The sequence below is a fragment of the Macadamia integrifolia genome, chromosome 2, assembly GCF_013358625.1.
Source record: "Macadamia integrifolia cultivar HAES 741 chromosome 2, SCU_Mint_v3, whole genome shotgun sequence".
Classification (NCBI taxonomy): domain Eukaryota; kingdom Viridiplantae; phylum Streptophyta; class Magnoliopsida; order Proteales; family Proteaceae; genus Macadamia; species Macadamia integrifolia.
In genome coordinates this window covers 35,414,045-35,431,742 of record NC_056558.1, presented here as the reverse complement: position 1 = coordinate 35,431,742, position 17,698 = coordinate 35,414,045, and the positions used below count along the sequence as shown (strand labels likewise).

Sequence of the window (17,698 nt, the reverse complement as noted above, 5' to 3'; positions counted from 1 at the left end):
GGGGGGAAGGGTTAATAGCCTTTTGAAATGAAATACTTCTTAATTTCTTGCTGACCAGTAATTTTTAAAAACCAAAAGCATTTTTGGTTTCTAAGCCAATCCAGTCGAGATATGTTATTTGCACCAGTGATTACTTTTGTGATATTGAATCACTTTTTCTCTGGTTGTAGATATCCCGAAACATCACAACAAATGAAATGGCAAATGCTATGCGTTATAGCTACCTAAGAGGGCCCAGTGGTCGATTCAGAAATCCATATGATCATGGCATCCGGAAGAACTGTAGAGATTTCTTGATCAATGGCTACAATGAGGATGTGGAATGCATAGAAGAACCTAACCATGAGGACATTGGAATGATGCAGATGGCTAGGAATTCGAATGTGCAAAATGGAGAGGTACATTCTCACCATGGCAATATCAATGGCCATGTTTCTGTTGATGTAGATTCGAAGAACTCAACAACTCATCGTGGACACACGCACTCCTCCCAGTGCAACCATAATAGCCATGGAAAGGCCAATGGTATCCCGTTAGGGTTGGGTATCGGCCTAGGACAGAAAAACGCTGGTTCTGTTGTAGCCTCATGATTTGTGCCATTCATTCCCACTCCACTGGGTGGTCAAACTGTCCTGTTGTAGCTGTTACTGTTTATATGCATACACACCTGGTTAGTTTTTAGTCAATTTCTTATTTCAGTTTTCTGATTTTGCAGTACTTTTTTAAAGTTTGTATCTTTATTCTTTTGTATAATTTGAAGTGATAAAGCATTAGTATTGAAGATAAATGCAAAAGTGCTTCGGTTTTGAGTGCAATAGCAATTCAGCGCTGGAATTAAAGTACATGAATGAATCCAATGAGATGAGCCTTAATATCCAATGCAAGCCTCCTTGAGTTCATCAATGGGTTCAACACAGTTAGAAATTCTGCAATGTTCTTCCCGAAGCTTTGAAAATTTTCCATGTCTGGATTTGCATCCTCCCATCATTTTTGGACTCCAATAAGAGCGCCTACAAACATTGCAAGCAATAGTTGATCATCAGTGAGAAAGGTTGATGCCTGATCATGGCTGCAATCTAAAGCTCCCATGACTCCATGCAATCGAGAATCTAATATGCCTAACCGGGAAATGAAATGAGAGCACTATCGAGCAAAACAATCCCTGCAAGCCACTACTGTGTACTTAGTTTCTTTTTGTTTTTATTTTTTGGTAAAGACTACTGTGTAGTTAATTAATCTCTGTAATGTAATCATACGACAAAGGCTTGCCCTCATTCCCTACTTGCCAAGAAGTGCAGCAGAAACCATACTGAAATTTGAAAGAAATCAAAGTTTTCTGAAAGATATTGGATGATGATTACATAAACACTAAAGAGGCTCAGACTTCGGCTCATCTTCAATGACTTGGGCATGCAATTACCCTCCAGCAACCATCCCAGACATTGAAGGGGTTTGGACACGCATCCTGGGTGTTGTCAAGCATTGGGTTTGGGCAAACAACTTGGGCATGCAACTACCCTCCCAGCTGTTGGAGGAGCTTGGACACATATCCTCGGGTATTGTCAGGTATCGAGATGCGTGTTCAAGTCCATCCAACAGCTGGGAGGGTGGTTGAAGGGTAGATGGAAGTCCAAGTCGTTTGAGAGGATCAAAATCCGTGGTTAACCCCTCTAGTTTTTGTTTCATTAAAATACACCTGTTACAAACAGTTCTCAACAAAGATTCTCTTATATCTGATCCTCACTCATTAAAAAAAAATTTATCTACGATGGGCTTTTTTAAAAAAAAAAAAAAACAAAACTGTGATTTAAAGGCATTAAAGGGAACAGACGTGACGAGTAATGGATGGAGTAACGGAATAATTTAAGGTCTGAAATGATCGTGCTTGGTAGTGTTGGCAGTTGCACCCTTCAATTCAATACGGCTATTAATTGCATCTTGGCTGAGTTTCATGAGACAAATTATGAACTCCACGTCAAGTCAATGGGGCTACCTAACTAAAGATTATACGTGATCCTCCGAAGATACCTTTTTTGTATTTTTTTTTAATTAATAAACAAATAATATGAAAAACTAGAAATAAAGTTGAAAATGATGAGGTTAGGTCCATGATCATAGGTTTTTCGTTCATAGCCATATAGACTATGTTTTTTATAAAAGAAGTTTCAATTTGTTATTAGCCTTGAGACAAAAAATAGGGTTTAACAAAAAATCGACTGTCCAAGAAAAAAGGGACGGTGCTCCATGACCACAATTTGGTATTATCACATGTCAGTAGAATTCTCAACTTCTGCCGTATCACTCCAAATTTCATCCACCTCCCACATTTTCATCTTTGGCCTGTTTTGTCTCATAGAGAAGGCCTCTGGTTGTTGCTTCAGTATTTTTTGATGTCATCATGTCGTCAGTAGAAAGTAGGACACAATTTCCTTTTGTTATAAGAGAAACAACCCATCCAGATATATTATTTAGGGTATGAAAAAGTAAGACACAATTTCTTATCATCGTGTATGCTCTCTTTTTTCCCTTAAGCTGACCAAGCAAGAAAACGGATGCGCATTAACACTTATGCAAGAAATCTCAAGTGTGGCCCATGTCAAGATAATCAATGGCAAATGGTAAGGTGGAGCTCCTTTGTGATGTAGCAGAGGTGACAACGCATATCTGATGGTTTCATCCTACACTTTAAAGGTTGCATAACTTGATAGAGTATGTCTATATCTTGTGTTTGTCCTTTCCCTTAAGAAAAGAAGAGAATCATTTATCCTTTTTCATTTTTTTAGTAAAAGAATCATTCATCCAGTGGTTGGTTGGATTGGCTTGTATAGGTAGACATTAGACGATGGAGACAAGGCCTGGTTAAGGACACTTCTCTTTATCTATTTAATTTTCTTGTCAATGTATTTTAAAGTAGATTCAGTGAAACTCATCTATTGTTGAAGGGTACTTTCTTTAATATCAGGTTGGAATCCTATTTAAGTATGAACCCTATTCGAATGATAACCTTGAATTCCTCTTTCTGCTTATCTTTCTCCTTTTCTAGGCATACTATAATGCAAATTGCAAATTATTTTGTACAAAATATTCATTTCCTTCCCATCGCCATCATCTTCATATTCCATTGTCATGCTTGTTCTTGTTGTATAATAATTAAAAAAATGAATTTAAAAAACTCTAATATAAGTATGCTACAGACAATAGGTCGGAATGGATGCGAATTAGTGGAGGCCATGCAAGCTATGATTGATGGATTTTATTTTATGAAAAAGAACTCTATCTGAGAATGTAGTGCACCACCTCTAAAAGTCTCTCTTCCCTTATGATGAAAAAACAGGCCCCTCATTGTTGGAGGAGAGAGATAGACTCAAAGAGATGCTCATGTACACTACACTCCTAGACAAAGAGCTCAAAATTTTTTTTTTTTTAATAATAAAATCCATTATTTATTCTATCATTTAAACTTTCACGTTTAAAACTGAAAATAATCTAAACTAACATAATACGTGCTATACAGCCTAGGAAGGCTATTCTATTTTTTCAATAAAAAAATTTCATGTACATTTCAACTATATTTTGCCTCCAAATTTGTATTGGGGCCTGCTTGGGAATGGAGAAGTATTTAAATTTTTTTTTTTTTTTTTTTATCTTTTTATTGATATTTCTAAAGTCGAGGGTAGAGTGGATTTCTTGTGTTTTCCTTTAAAAAAGAAAAAAGAAGAAAAAAAAAAAAAGTAATTCCATCCCAGGCAATTCCCTTTTCCATTGAAGAGATACAATGGAGTATAACTGTTAGTGAAGTTTCCCTCAAGAAATCCTCAACGAAAAAGAATATAAACTATTCAAGCAAATGTGATTTAAATTCATTTATAATACAAAATTATGATCTATAAACTTGTCTTGTAAGGTGAGCTAGGGAATTAAGAAATCCACCTATGCTAATGGTTGGAATGTTTAGGAGCTTAGAGTAAGATTATTAACAAAATTTTATGATCTGTGTTGCAGCACTTTTTCGTTATGAGTAACTAATTACCCTATATATATATATATATTGTATAGATAAATATTGGTAAAATGATTATTTGATTAATCATTTTTAAATAAGGGAAAGCAAGGCAAATTTTCCAAAATCTTCCTTGACTTGATATGAAAATCATTGTCTTCTATAAGCAACATAATATATTAGTCTACATTTTTCATCAATTTATACCACACAAGCAAACTATCTTCAATATAAACATAGAAAAGGTCAAAATTTTCGAAGTAATGTCGATAATATCTGACTTAAATCCTATTGACCAATAAAAAAATGGAAAAATCTCCATTTCCAGCCATTGAGGTTTACTAAGTTGAGTTATTGCAAGATATTCCACTCTAGAAGACTATTGACTCCCATTGGTGTTGTCATAGCAAAAAGTAGTCACCAATACTGGCGTGACACATGGACCCATCTGGTTTGAACCGATAAAGGATCAACTAGTCTCGGATTCGGGAAAGCCAATCGGCTGGGTTCAACCCTCTTATGACTGAGCTCTATTTATGTTCGTGGATCGGTTATCGAGTGACCGAGCAATAGTTCTACGACCATGACCCCGATCGGGTGCACTATAGCCGACTTATATCCATAGGCCAGCCACAAAGTGATTGATGTTTGTCCCTACGTTTGGGTCGACGAACCAGCATCTGGGCTATGTATGTGCGGATGGGCCACATCTGAGTCACCGAGGGCAACAACCGAGCTACCAAGCTGCAACTACATCTATAGTACTTGCAATTAGAAGGGTGACTGGCTACAGGGCGCTTGGTAGAAGTAGCTCAGTGACCAAGCTACTGAACCATTGTTGCTCAGCCATCGCGTTCGGCTATCAAGCAGTTAAAGGAAATTCACTCCTAGTCGAACACGTAACCTCCAAGCAAAGAGCAGATCTATCTAAATTAGGAAAGACCACTTTTAAGGACTCCTAATCTTCCCTAAAAGGAAGGGAATCTCCCTCATCAGGTAGGATATATGGGGTTCCCATAACCGAGATATCTTCCAGATGTGCACTCTCCAAGTGTAATTCTTATTATACTCAGACTCTTGCTAGAATTACGAGATTGGCCTAATTGGGACTCTCCATTGCCGCTACTCCACAACTATAAATACCCAAGTAAGCCCCCTTAACAAGGATCGAAATCTTTTCCATTATTTACTAGAATCACTATTTGCAGAGACATTTTACTTAGGCATTGGAGAGTCCCTAGTTAAAACAACCCGACACTAACTCTCTTATGTTTGTTCTTCTGTTTAGGATGTACCGAAAGCCTAGGGTGATTTTTCGCAGCAACAGATTGGTGCTTGGATGTTTACTAGTCAAGCCATTAACTTAAGAATATTGCTGCTATGCAGTAGACGTTCAATATCTCCCCTCATGCCAATGAAGGAGGACCGACGCATGGAGAGGAGCATCTTCAACCGACACCTCATGTGGGCTCATCCCCTAGCAGTGCAAGGGGAGAATCGTCAGCTGGCGAGTGTTCAGTCCCGCTAGAGAGTGAAACCCTACCTCCTCCACCACCGCTTGCTTAGATGAACCCCAATACACTAGCCAGTAATTCACAAATAAACAATTTATAACTTTAAGTGTTGTAGACAAATGACATGTTCTAGAGGCTTCTCCATTAATCGGGTCAGCACTATCTGAGGTACCACCTACCATAACACATGCCAATGTAGGGCCACCTCCAAGACCGACGCCCATTTGGAATAATGTGGGTCGAATGGGTTCTATGAGCATGCACAATCCCAACCTATCACCCATTGATCGACACGAAGATGAGGGTATTCGTAATGGGCACCGATGGAAAAAACCCACAACCTTTCGAGTCGCAGAGGTCTATCAACAAAAATTCTCAACTGCTTGGCAGGTCTAGAGGAGTTTGAACAACATGAGTATAGAAGGCTTGGGATCGGCCAGAAGATCTGCCACAAGGGCCCAAAGCCCAACTCCAAGAGCCGAGCCACCTAGAGAAGTAAACCTGGGAAGAATGGTCGATCCACCACCTAGGAGGAAAAGCCAGACCAAAAGGGCGAGTCACTCGAGACTTGGGTCACCCCAAGCCTCCGCTCTGAGTCACGGCTATGGCCGTGAGCATCGTGGAAGGGAAGAATAGTCAAGATGACATGATTCTTGTCAGTATCTCGAGAGAGCAAGGGGGATTAAAGCTGCTCGTCCCAAGAGGGAAACAAGCCTTGACCGATGCATCCACAAACTAAACGAGATAGTCAACAGGTTGAAGTAGTTAGTCGCTGGAGTTCCAGCAGTCCCCACACACATTTGTTTGTAGGACGAGCTGGTGAAGGTTGACCTCCCTAATAAGTTCAAGACAACAACTTTCATTCTATATGATGGGATGACCGACCCCTTTGAGAACCCTCGCCACTACAACTCTATGATGTCCACATAAGGTGGCTCGGACATGGCACTCTCCTGGGACTTCCCAGCCTCGCTCAAGGGGGCGGTGTTGACGTGGTATTTGGCCATGAGGCTCCAATCCATCAACAACTATGATGAACTAGGAAGGGCCCTTATCTCCAGATTCCAGAGGAGCATTCGACAATAGAAGACCTCTAGCAACCTCTTCGCCGTGAGGCAAGGCTGAGATGAATCACTCCAAGAGTACATCAACCGCTTCATAGAGGCCACGATGAAGATCAAAGACCTTGAATATGGGGTCAAAGACCTTGAATATGGGCACCTTTCAGTGCGCTTTTTCACGAACTATGCCACGAGGAGATTGTCAAGTCACTATCAAAGAAGTACCCAATAGACATGTTTAAACTATTGCAGTATTGCCATAAGTATGTAATGATAGAAGAGAATAGGTAGCATGCAAGGCGATAGTGCAACCACCCTAGAAAAAGAAGAAGATTACAACACGCCCCAAGGAGGATGAGCAAGATTCAAAGAGGATGCGAGCAATGAGCCTAGAAAACCAACGACTCCCGCAACTGGAACAGGCAAGGTCCAAGGTGCTCCTGGACATAAAAGATAAGAAGATTATCCGTTGGCCAAGGCCCATACTATCAAAGCCTAAAAAACGTGACTCAAAAAAAGTTATTGCTAGTTCCACAAGGACATCGGGCACCACACCAATGAATGTAGAGCCCTAAAGAAGGAGTTAGAAGAGTTGATAAAGGCAGGCTACCTAAAAGAATGTCTCAAATATCTAGAGGCTAACTGACCGATCTAGAAGGAGCGAGGGAGTCGAGTCATCAGCAGAACAAGTCATGAAGAGATGACGACACAGAAAGGAGGTCGATGAGTGATAAACGACCAAAATATGCTAACCAACCTACTGGACCCCCTATACAGCTATTCTTGGAGGGCCAGTATTTGATTCAGTGAGGAAAGCAAATGCACATGCCTGCTTCATTTGCGTGACAGAGAGCTTATCAAGGCCGCTGAAAAAGACTCGACTATTTCATTCTCTAACAAAGATTTACGGATTTGGCTCGTCTTCAATTCTCCATCTACCAATTCTTCATATACAATCGACACATGTCCCTTGTAAATCCAACGACTCTTATAATTTAATTTTTGAAAATACAAACCACTTACTTTTTTAAAACCACATACCAAATACTAAATACCACTTACCACTTACCATGTACTAGTTAGTTGCTTCCAAAATCCTAAACTCTCAGATAAGAGAAGGAAAACGAAGGAGAAGGAATCGAAGGAAAAGAAGGAAATGAAGAACAACTAGGAGGAAGAGGGTGCAAGGAATAGAGCGGGGAAGGGAAACTACTTGGAACATGGTGCAATTAAACATAGACATCATCCCATGAAGAATATTTCATGAAAATTTCAGATTCAGGATAGGAGACAAGTAATTGATGTCTCCTTCTGATAAATAGGGCAAGGAAATTTCAGTGATGTTAGAAATCTTTTCAGTACTGATGCAGTACCAATATGAGCAAACACATCTTCTATGTCTCCAGGTTCCTACAAAAAATAACAAGCCTTATATATATATATATATATATATATTTGGTAATGCAATATATTTGGTTTAGATGTCTGAAATGTGAATCACCATAAAAGTATCACTGAAGGAAAAAGTGTCATAAAAATAACTAAGCATCAAGTTATAGCTTTTCATTGAAAAGCTAAGTGTTTACAGGACCTACAAGGCTACAACACAAAAAATTGCATAAATGTACAAATGGAAACACCACCAATGAATTAACACCATTGAGAAAGTGTATCGCCTGTAGCTGCCTTACCTGCTGTACATCAAAGGGAGTTGGGCTGGTGAGTTCTATAAAAAAAAAAAAAATCATCTTACATATCCCATTTGATTTCTCACTCAAGTTTCATTTTTGGCTTTGATTTTCTCTGTATTTTTTGATGATCCACATATTTCTTTGGATTATTTAGGTTTTCGGTTGGAAATTAAGTCCATTATATTCTTCTTCTTCTTTAAGGAGAGAATACAAATACTGAAGCCACATCTAAAAAGCACAAAATTGTCACTAATGGAGCTTTCGGAGAAAGAGCTGAAAGGCAAGTGTGGATTGCTGAAGTAGTAACCTCACTCCATTCCTTCATTCCATTGTCTAATTTTGTCAAAATCCATTCAATTCTCTCAACTAGTTTTTCTTTCCATTTCTATTTGTTCTGAGTCTCTTACACTGAAATTTCATACTTTCTTTTCTCCATTGGCAGAACAAAAGGGATAATTTTTTAGCCTCTCTCCGTGTTCGTATCTCGTCAGAAAAATGGAAAGAAGCGCATATGCAAATGCTTCACTATCTTTCATGAGTGGTATCGACATTCACTCATCCCTATCATAACTCTTACTATCTGGTATGTGGTCTTAAAAAAAGTAAGTGGTATGGTTTTGAAAAAGTAAGTGGTTTGTGTTTTCAAAAAGCAAGTTACAAGAATTGGTTGAAATTGGTGGATGAAGAATTGGATATGATCCAAATCTAAGATTTATAGGGCCTGAACTGGCCACACATTGACATCATTATGGTCTAGCTGGTCATAGCCAAATGCCCGTTCTGTAGGGTTCTGATTGAATTTGGATCATTAGTTGACGTAATGTCTTATGATGCATACCAAAAGCTCAGTCTAAGGATGACAAGCTTAAGCCGACCAAAGGTCTTCTGTACAATTTTTTAGGAATTGCCGCACAAATTGAAGGATGCATTGAGTTTCCTATAACTATAGGCGAAAGCCCTCGCTTGACCATTACTCTTGCCAACTTCATGGTCATCAAGATGATATCAGCATACAATGCCATCCTTTGTTGTCCGACTCTGAATGACTTAGGGGAATTTTCCTCCAAAAAGTATCTGAAGTTAAAGTTCCCAACCGAACAGGGAATAGGGGAGTTCTGCTCGAGCCAGAAGGATTCATGTGAATGCTATGCAAACTTCATTAAAGAGAAGAAGAATGTAAGCTCAGGCTTGGCATGTGGCATAAAAGTTGAAGACGTCAGGGACGAAACCCAACTGCAACGAGGAGAACCAATTAAAGAATTGGTATAGGTCCCGTTGTTTGAGAAATATCCTAACCGCATAGTTCATCTTGAAGCATTGTTGAGTGAGGAGCAGTTCCTCAGGACCAATGTGGGAGTCTTTGCTTGGCCAGCCCTTAACATGCCAGGCATTCCAAGGATTGTGGCAAAACACAGCATGAATGTCGATTGGAACAAAATCTGGTTAAGCAAAAAGGAGAAACTTCGTCCCTGAGTGAAAGAAAGTTGTCAACGAAGAGGTAAAGAAATTAAAGTCTTCACACTTGATCAAAGAGGTGCAGTTCCAGACCTGGTTGGCTAATTTTTTCATGGTCCCCAAGTCCAATGGAAAGTGACGAATTTGCATTGACTACACTGAATTGAACAAGGCTTGCCCCAAGGACTGCTACCCTTTGCCGCGGTTGACTTGCATATAGATGTCACACAGGGAATGAGATGCTAACCATCATGGATGCCTTTTTTGGATACAACCAGATAAGAATGAAGGAAGAAGATGAGGCAAATATCGCCTTCCTCATTGAGAGAGGAAACTTCTATCAGAGGGCCATGCCCGTCGAATTAAAGAACATAGGAGCCACTTGCCAAAGAATGGTGAACAATATGTTCAAGGAGCAGATAAAAAAGAACATGGTGGTATATGTGGAAGACACATGCTGGAAAAGATCACTAAGGACGATCGACACATAGTCGACCTGGAAAAAGCCTTTGGGGTCCTCCCAAAGAATCAGATGAAGCTGAACCCCTTAAAGTGCACATCCGGGGTTACCTCAGGCAAGTTCTTAGGCTTCATGAACTCTAAGAGAGGATAGAAGTGAACCACAGCAAAATCCAGGCTATCTGGTACATGTCTCTGCCTGGGGATGTTCGAGAGTATAGTGGCTCGCCAGTCGAGTCGCGACGTTCAATCGCTTCATCTCCCATGTGGGCGATGTTCCGAGCCTAAACTCTTTCTTCTTCTCCATGGAGGTATCTATTATTCAATTTTACTAGGATATCTATAACGATACTTTGCTTAAGTATGCTCTGTGGTTGCCAACTTGGTTGGATCCTCCACGTCAGAACAAGTGAGTATATAAAAAAGGTTAGGTAACTTGAGAAGACTAAAACATCTTTCCCATGTCCAATAATTTGCAGCAGTGAGCAAAGGCCTTGAGATCCGGTGGGCTTTGGCCAAAAAGTGGCATTTGTGCTTTTTAATCTCAGCAAATTGGCTGACTATTGCAAGTTATTGTGTAGATCACCTCAGCAGACACCTTTAGGTGCAATTTATTGTAAATCCCAGTACTATTGTTTGCATGATACTCTCTGAGGAGGAGACCACTTCATTTCATTATATATGTCATCACTACCAGTCCCTGTTCTCTCATCCCCTAGACCCTCTACTTCTTCTTCCTCCTCTACTGAACCATTACCCTTACATTCTAGTAATGCTTCTAAGGTTGATTACTTGTATGAGATCCAGTACTTGCTTGAAGACCGACAGATCGACCCCACCAATTATCTCATTATTAATTCTTATACTATTTTTCCCAAGAACCTTGCTATAGCTAAGAAAAAGATCACTGCTATCTTTTCACCCAAAGAGCCCCTATTGCTAAAGAATTGGTTCAAGCATCTCACTATGAACAATTTTATCATTTCGGCCACTTCTCAAGAGCAATTTTTTACTCTTAAACTTCCTACAGACATTCCTGCTACTGTAATGGCCCAAGGATATACACACCTTCATTTCGGTGCCATCCGTCTAGCCCTTACCTTTCATGGAAGAAAAGGTCTTCCTATGATAACTAGGCTAGACCTTTTAGACAGCCGTTTTGAGAAATTTGAACATCCAGTCATCATAGACATCCAGACCACTCTGAAATGTGGAATAGTATTCTTCACTATTTTCCCCAATTACAATATCTCTCTATGTGATCCGCATCTTCTTGATGCACTGCAACTTCAAGTTCAGATCACAGGTGCTTCACAAATACCTGATGCTAAGGCAACTACCCTTCATTATCAAATGGTTTATAGGCTTCAAAATCATGCATTTGACCTTGCAACGGGTCATTCCTCTGATGCATTGTTCATTAATGTGGATTCTCAATAGGTCTCAAATGTCACATATGTTCCTAGACAAATCCCCCATTCTAACCTGGTGAAATTATTACCTGAAGCTTGGATTACCACATATGAACAAAGAGTCCTAGCTCGAAATCAACCCTAGACTCAACCTCTGGTGTCCATAGACCCTATTTTTCAAGAAGGCTTGACAGACAGATCGAGATCCATTTTCCTCCTATATTGGCTCTTTTGCCTATTCTTCCACAATAGCAAAGTTCGTCTGAGTTACATGCAGTACCTATAGTTGCTTATACGGAGACAGGAGATCCCATTTATGAATTCTAGGACACTGCTAGTGATAAATGGTTTGATGTATGTAATTTCCCTTCTTGTACATTAGAGAAAAGTGATGATGAAGATTTGTATAGTTAATCTAAGACATGTAAAAAGAAAGGTTCTCAACAACGCCTTAAAGAGAGTTATGAAAATGGAGATCCTAATGTTGGTCCTCTTGGTGATGATGGCGGAAGATATGAATATTTGGTTGAATATGGTCATCCATCCTCTCAGATACCAAAGCCTTTACCTTGCCAGATGATTTGACCACCAACTACCACGCCTCCTCCAGCATCTGCATCCAGTTCCTCTACAGTCCAGAAAGATTTTCCATCAACTATGGATTTTGAAGATGCTGAACATAGACAACATCAGTGGAAGATCTAGTATAGAATAATTCAACCAAATGGACAGTTCTCTCCTCTTTCTCCAACAGAAGCTGCTTTGAATTGGCAAGCTGAGAATGCTTTGGTCCAAAACCAGTATTTACAGTAGATTGCTCAAAACCAACAACAAATGCAACAGTTTCAAGGCACTCTTCAGCAAACTATTACCACAAATTCTTGGATGATTAATGAATTAAAGATAAAAATTAAAGAAGTGCATCAACAATTGCTAGGCATTGTTGCTTCTGTCTCAAACTACAACCAGGTGTACCATATTTTAGCAGAGAAAGAAAAAGAAAAGAAAAGAAATTTTTGGAAGCTTAGCTCTGAGCCCTTGAAGCATCAACATCACAAGCTTTCTCACAAGTATCCATAAATCCTTCCCAAACAACCTAGTCCTTTACGGCTACCCCATTTGTCCCACCATCCAAACCATATAAGAATTTCTATGATGCTCATATGAGTATTGGCAACCCTAATCTGAACCCTTTACCAGCAACCATTCTTCATAATACTTTCCCAATAGATATGTTGAAGGCTGTCCAAAACCAGCAACGACAACTTCAACGTACTCTAAAGCCAAAGCCAAAACCAAAACCAACCTATGTACAAACCCAACTGTCCAAGCCCCCCTTCATTCTCCTATTCAATCCCACCTTATACAACTACTTCTTTCACTGGACCTCCTCCTTTAGTCCCTTATGTTCCACCTCCACCTCCATCAACCCAACCAGCCCCAACTCTTGGGCCTATTGAAAACCCAAATGGTCTGCCTATTGAAAACCCAAATGTTCTTTCTTCTTTTCTAAAAACCTTAGCCTCTCCGCAATAAGTTCTACAACTCTCATCTCATGATGCTTTTGATAATGAAGATTATGGGCTTGCTTTCTTAAATGAACCACATGATTCAATGATGGTTTTTGAGCAACAAACTACGGTTGATGCCACAGTAACAGATTTAGATGAAGATCAAGAGGAAGGTGAAGGTGAAGGTACTGGCCCTGCCCGCCAACCACCTAGTCCAAATTCATATCACAACCAGGATCCCAAACACTTCTTCACTTTTGATGACATCCCTGTTACTAAATGGCCTGATAGAGTTTTGGAATTTCAAGCGTGGCTAACTTCTGAACTCTTGGTTGAAGGAGCTACGTCAAATTCTGTTATATCTAAGTTCTTAGCCAGAACACAAGGAAGATTGTGAGAATGGTTTCTCTCTCTTCACGGTTACCTCCAACTTCAGTTGGTCTAGGTTCCCACAGTAGAAGTATGCATTGTTATTCTTCACAATGAATTTCTTGGCGCTCCACAGAACCTGAAAGACAAAGCTAAAGAGGAGTTTCTCTAGATGCGTTGCTATTCATTCCAGAAGAAAGATCTTGACAAACATTATATCAAATGTCTTCCATATTTTATCATATTGGTGGACCAGATGATGCAACTCTTAAAAGGATCTTTCTCAGTTCTCTTCCAGAACCACTTGGTGATGAACCAATAAAACTCTGTGAATAACAAGGCCATACTATTGACCGACTATCTCTTGGAGAATTATATCAAAAGGCTTTTACTGCTCTTGGAAAATTTTGCAACCAGAAGCAGTTCCTCAAGGAATGGGACAAGCTCTCCTCCAGGCTTAAGGACTCATGTGACAAATCTTATTTAAAGTTAAAATGCAAAGAACCACATACTTGTGAATGCTCAACAAAGAAAAAGAATCATTACAAAATGTTCCGAGCCTCTAAGAAGTTCCATAAAAATGGAAGACAACCTTCTCACAAAAACAGACGATGGAAATATCTTCGCAAGAAGAAGGTTCGTGGAAAGAATAGTGATCGCTGCTATGTATTTGGAAAGAAAGGACACTTTGCAAAAAATTGTCCTAATGAGAAGAAACGGGAGAAATTGATACATATGTTGTCCCAGTTCTAGGAGCCATATGAAGTTTGTCATGATGAAGACATTGAATCAGTCTACTCTCTGGACGATGAGCTCTGCCAGGATACTCTTTTTGCCATAGAGGCACCTCCAGACCTAGTTTTTAAAGAATCCTCCTCTTCTGATTCGAGTCCGAGGAATTTGAACCCCTCTACCAATTGGATTTTGTTCACTCAACTCCTCCACCAGTATATACTCCACCCATAGTCCCTGTCAATCCAAACTATCTTCCCTTTGCCCCTGTTTAACTTGTTCCATCTGCTTATGATCGACCCATCAAAGTCATTGCCTTCTTTGATACAGGATCTGCAACAACAATTGTTAATCCTGATATCCTTCCCTCTTAGATCTGGAAACCTCATAAATAGGAGTTTCGAGCTGCAAATGGTCAGATTTTTTCTATTGATAATATCTATCATGCTCCTATTAAAATCAAAATTCTTCCCACTTTGGTCATAAACCATAAAGTTCTAGGTTCATACCTTCTAGCCAAAGATATTCTCATTGGATTTGATGTCTTGAGCCAACTTTCTGCTTTAAAATGGACTCCCAAAGGATTAAGATACAAACAATATTTTCTTCCTTGGACACAAGTTACTAACTTGTTTCTTGCAGAGTCATTGCCAACTTTTAAGGAACAACTCTTGCCACATCATGTGCAGAAAATCATACTGAATTTATGCAAAAATGTTCTTCTCCCCTATGGCAGAATTCAGATTTCTTCATCCAAATTCCTTTAAAAAAGAATGAGTATATCAATCCAACCAGGGCAAGTCATTCACGTATGAATCCAGAGCATCTTGCATTCGCCATCCAGGAGCTCCAACAGCTTCAACAGCAAGGATTGATTGAACCAACCACTTCAGCATGGGCATGCGAGGCTTTCTATGTGAATAAAAGAGCAGAACAAACATGAGGGAAAATAGGGCTTGTTATCAATTACCGGCCCCTAAATGCATTTTTAGCAGATGATAAATTACCTCTGCCAACAAGACCAATTCTTCTATCATAGCTACCAAATGCCTGAGTCTTCTCAAACTTTGATCTCAATCTGGTTTTTGGCAACTTGGAGTTCACCCAGAAGATAGGTCAAAAACTACTTTTTGCATTCCTGGTCATTATTATCAATAGACAATCATGCCATTCGGATTGAAAACGGCACCATCTATTTTCCAAAAATCAATTATGAGAATTTTCTCCCCAATTTAGAAGCATGCACTAATTTACATTGATGATATACTTTTGTTTTCTTCAGATATGGATTCCTATTATAAGCTTATGTAAGAATTCTATTCTATTGTAAAAGCACATGGCATCATGCTCTCTCCAAAAAAGTTGACCACTAGAGTTTTTGAGATCGATTTCTTAGGAGTTACAATTAAGGATGGACAATACCAGCTATAGCCTTATATTGGAAAATCTCTCCTCCAATTTCCTGATGAACATCTCACTAAGCAACAAGTTCAGCAATTTTTGAGTATTGTGAATTATATGCTGGAGTTCATCCCAACCCAAATCCATCTTACAGCTGTGTACCATTCTCTACTTAAGAAAAATGCTCCACCTTGGTCATCCCAGCACACTAAAGCAGTTCAAGCATTGAAGCAAATAGCACAGTCTCTTCCACCATTTAAAATTCCTTCCACAGGACTTCGGGTTCTCAAACTGATGCAAGTGATCATTTTTGGGGAGCAGTCCTTATTGAAGAACTAGATCACAAGAGACATGTTTGTGGCTATAAAAGTGGACCATTCACTTCCTCTGAGAAAAATTGCCACAGAACATTCAAAGAGATTTTGGCCGTCAAGAGAGGCATTGAGAAGTTCCAATTCCGTTTAATTGGTCACACTTTCCAGATTGAAATGGATATGTTCTCTTTTCCAAAAATGTTGCAATTCAAGCAAAAGACTCTTCCTCACCCTCAGCTGCTACAATGGGCAGATTAGTTCTCCAAATGGTCTTTTACAGTCAAACACCTTAAGGGCACCAATAATACTCTGGCTAACTTCCTCTCTCGACCTACCAAACCTCCCCTCTCACCTATACTACCCTTAGTCTTTACCCTTACTCGGTGAAAGCTCTCAACCTACCATTTTTCCTGTCCATGCCTTACTCCCAGAACTGTTCTCATCCATCCTAGTCTGAACCATTATCTCCTACAGTCAAGATATGTAAAAGTGCATCTTACCAGTCCTTGTTTATCATTATGGTCTTCAATATGAATGGGTAAAATGCCATCCAGATTTCCCTTTTCTCACAATTTTCACCATAGACTCCTTATTCATCTCTGAAAAGGAATTCTATGTTTTCTTTTGGCATTTGTTAGATGTATATAAAATAGTCATATGTTTTCCTATACCAATCCTTATCCATTATCTCAACCGATACCGAGTCTCCCCCATTTATCCAATTTCCTATTGCTTTTCAAACCAAATCTTGAATGGTGAAACATCCTTACTTCTTATCCATCCAATGTCAACTATATTATCGTGCTCCTCCACCGGCCTCCCACTCACTAGCCAGCTTCTGACCCTCAGCAAGGCCATTACAATATTGTCTGATATAACCCTCTGGCTGAGTGATGAGCACATTTTATGCATTTTACATATTTAGAATGGAGCTACCTTGGGTTTTACTCTCTTTTTGCAGTTTTTATATTTTCAAGGCCTTAAGGACTATCGGGCGCTATATCTCTAATTTTATACGTAAAGAGTCCTATTTATTTTCATGATTGTGAAGAGGATGAAATTCTGAGCAAGATGGATGTGTTCAATTACAAGTACACATTCGTTTGGTCAACTATACAAGTGATTATTCTTTTCGAGCCAGAAAAAGAATAATGGATCAGAACTGAACCGAGATGCAGAACCAGCCCATCTGCAGTTGTCCCAAGGATATAAGGAATATTTCAAATGCCAACAAGGATCGATGGAACACATCCTTAAGTGATTGAAGAATCATTTTTGGTAACAACATCTACCTAGCGTAGTTGGTGAGTTATGGTGTGCAAAATCCCTTGCTTATTAGGAGGTCTCAAGTTATGGTTGCTTTATGAGTGTTGATCCATTTACTATGTAGACTTAAAATAATGTAAAGTCCAAGAGAGTCTATATAAGGGTAGTCCTCCTCAGGTTGCAATCATCGGTGTTCTACTCGAGAACCTCATGTGTTGTACTTTGGGTTTGCTATAGTAATATCTATCAGTTTAAGCTATGTGGTGTGTTCCATTTTTCAATTCCATCTTGTGGTGTGTTCCATCTTTCAATTCCATCCTACAGTCCCAGAAGGAATTCTCCGGATGTCTGACTACCAAGATACATTCGAAGCGCTGGAGGTCTACCTCAAGTCACTACCCCTCTTGGGTCGGCCAGAGCCAGGGAATGAGCTACATGTCTACTTGGTTCTATCACCAGTGGTTTTCAGTGCAACTTTGGTAAAGGAATAGGAGAAGCAGAGGAGGCAAATCT

The 17,698-nt window shown here is 39.5% G+C and overlaps 1 protein-coding gene across 2 annotated transcripts in view; it reads left to right on the top strand.

The window, feature by feature from the left end:
- Positions 1–815, top strand: part of LOC122062267 (protein S-acyltransferase 24-like) — a 15,757-nt gene extending 14,942 nt beyond the window's left edge. For both annotated transcript variants that reach the window (XM_042625900.1, XM_042625899.1), the window contains exon 13: positions 171–815. In XM_042625900.1, the coding sequence (XP_042481834.1) occupies positions 171–590 (420 nt within the window). In that variant the 3' untranslated portion in view covers positions 591–815. The remainder of the gene's footprint in view (positions 1–170) is intronic.
- The last annotated feature ends 16,883 nt before the right edge of the window (positions 816–17,698 follow it).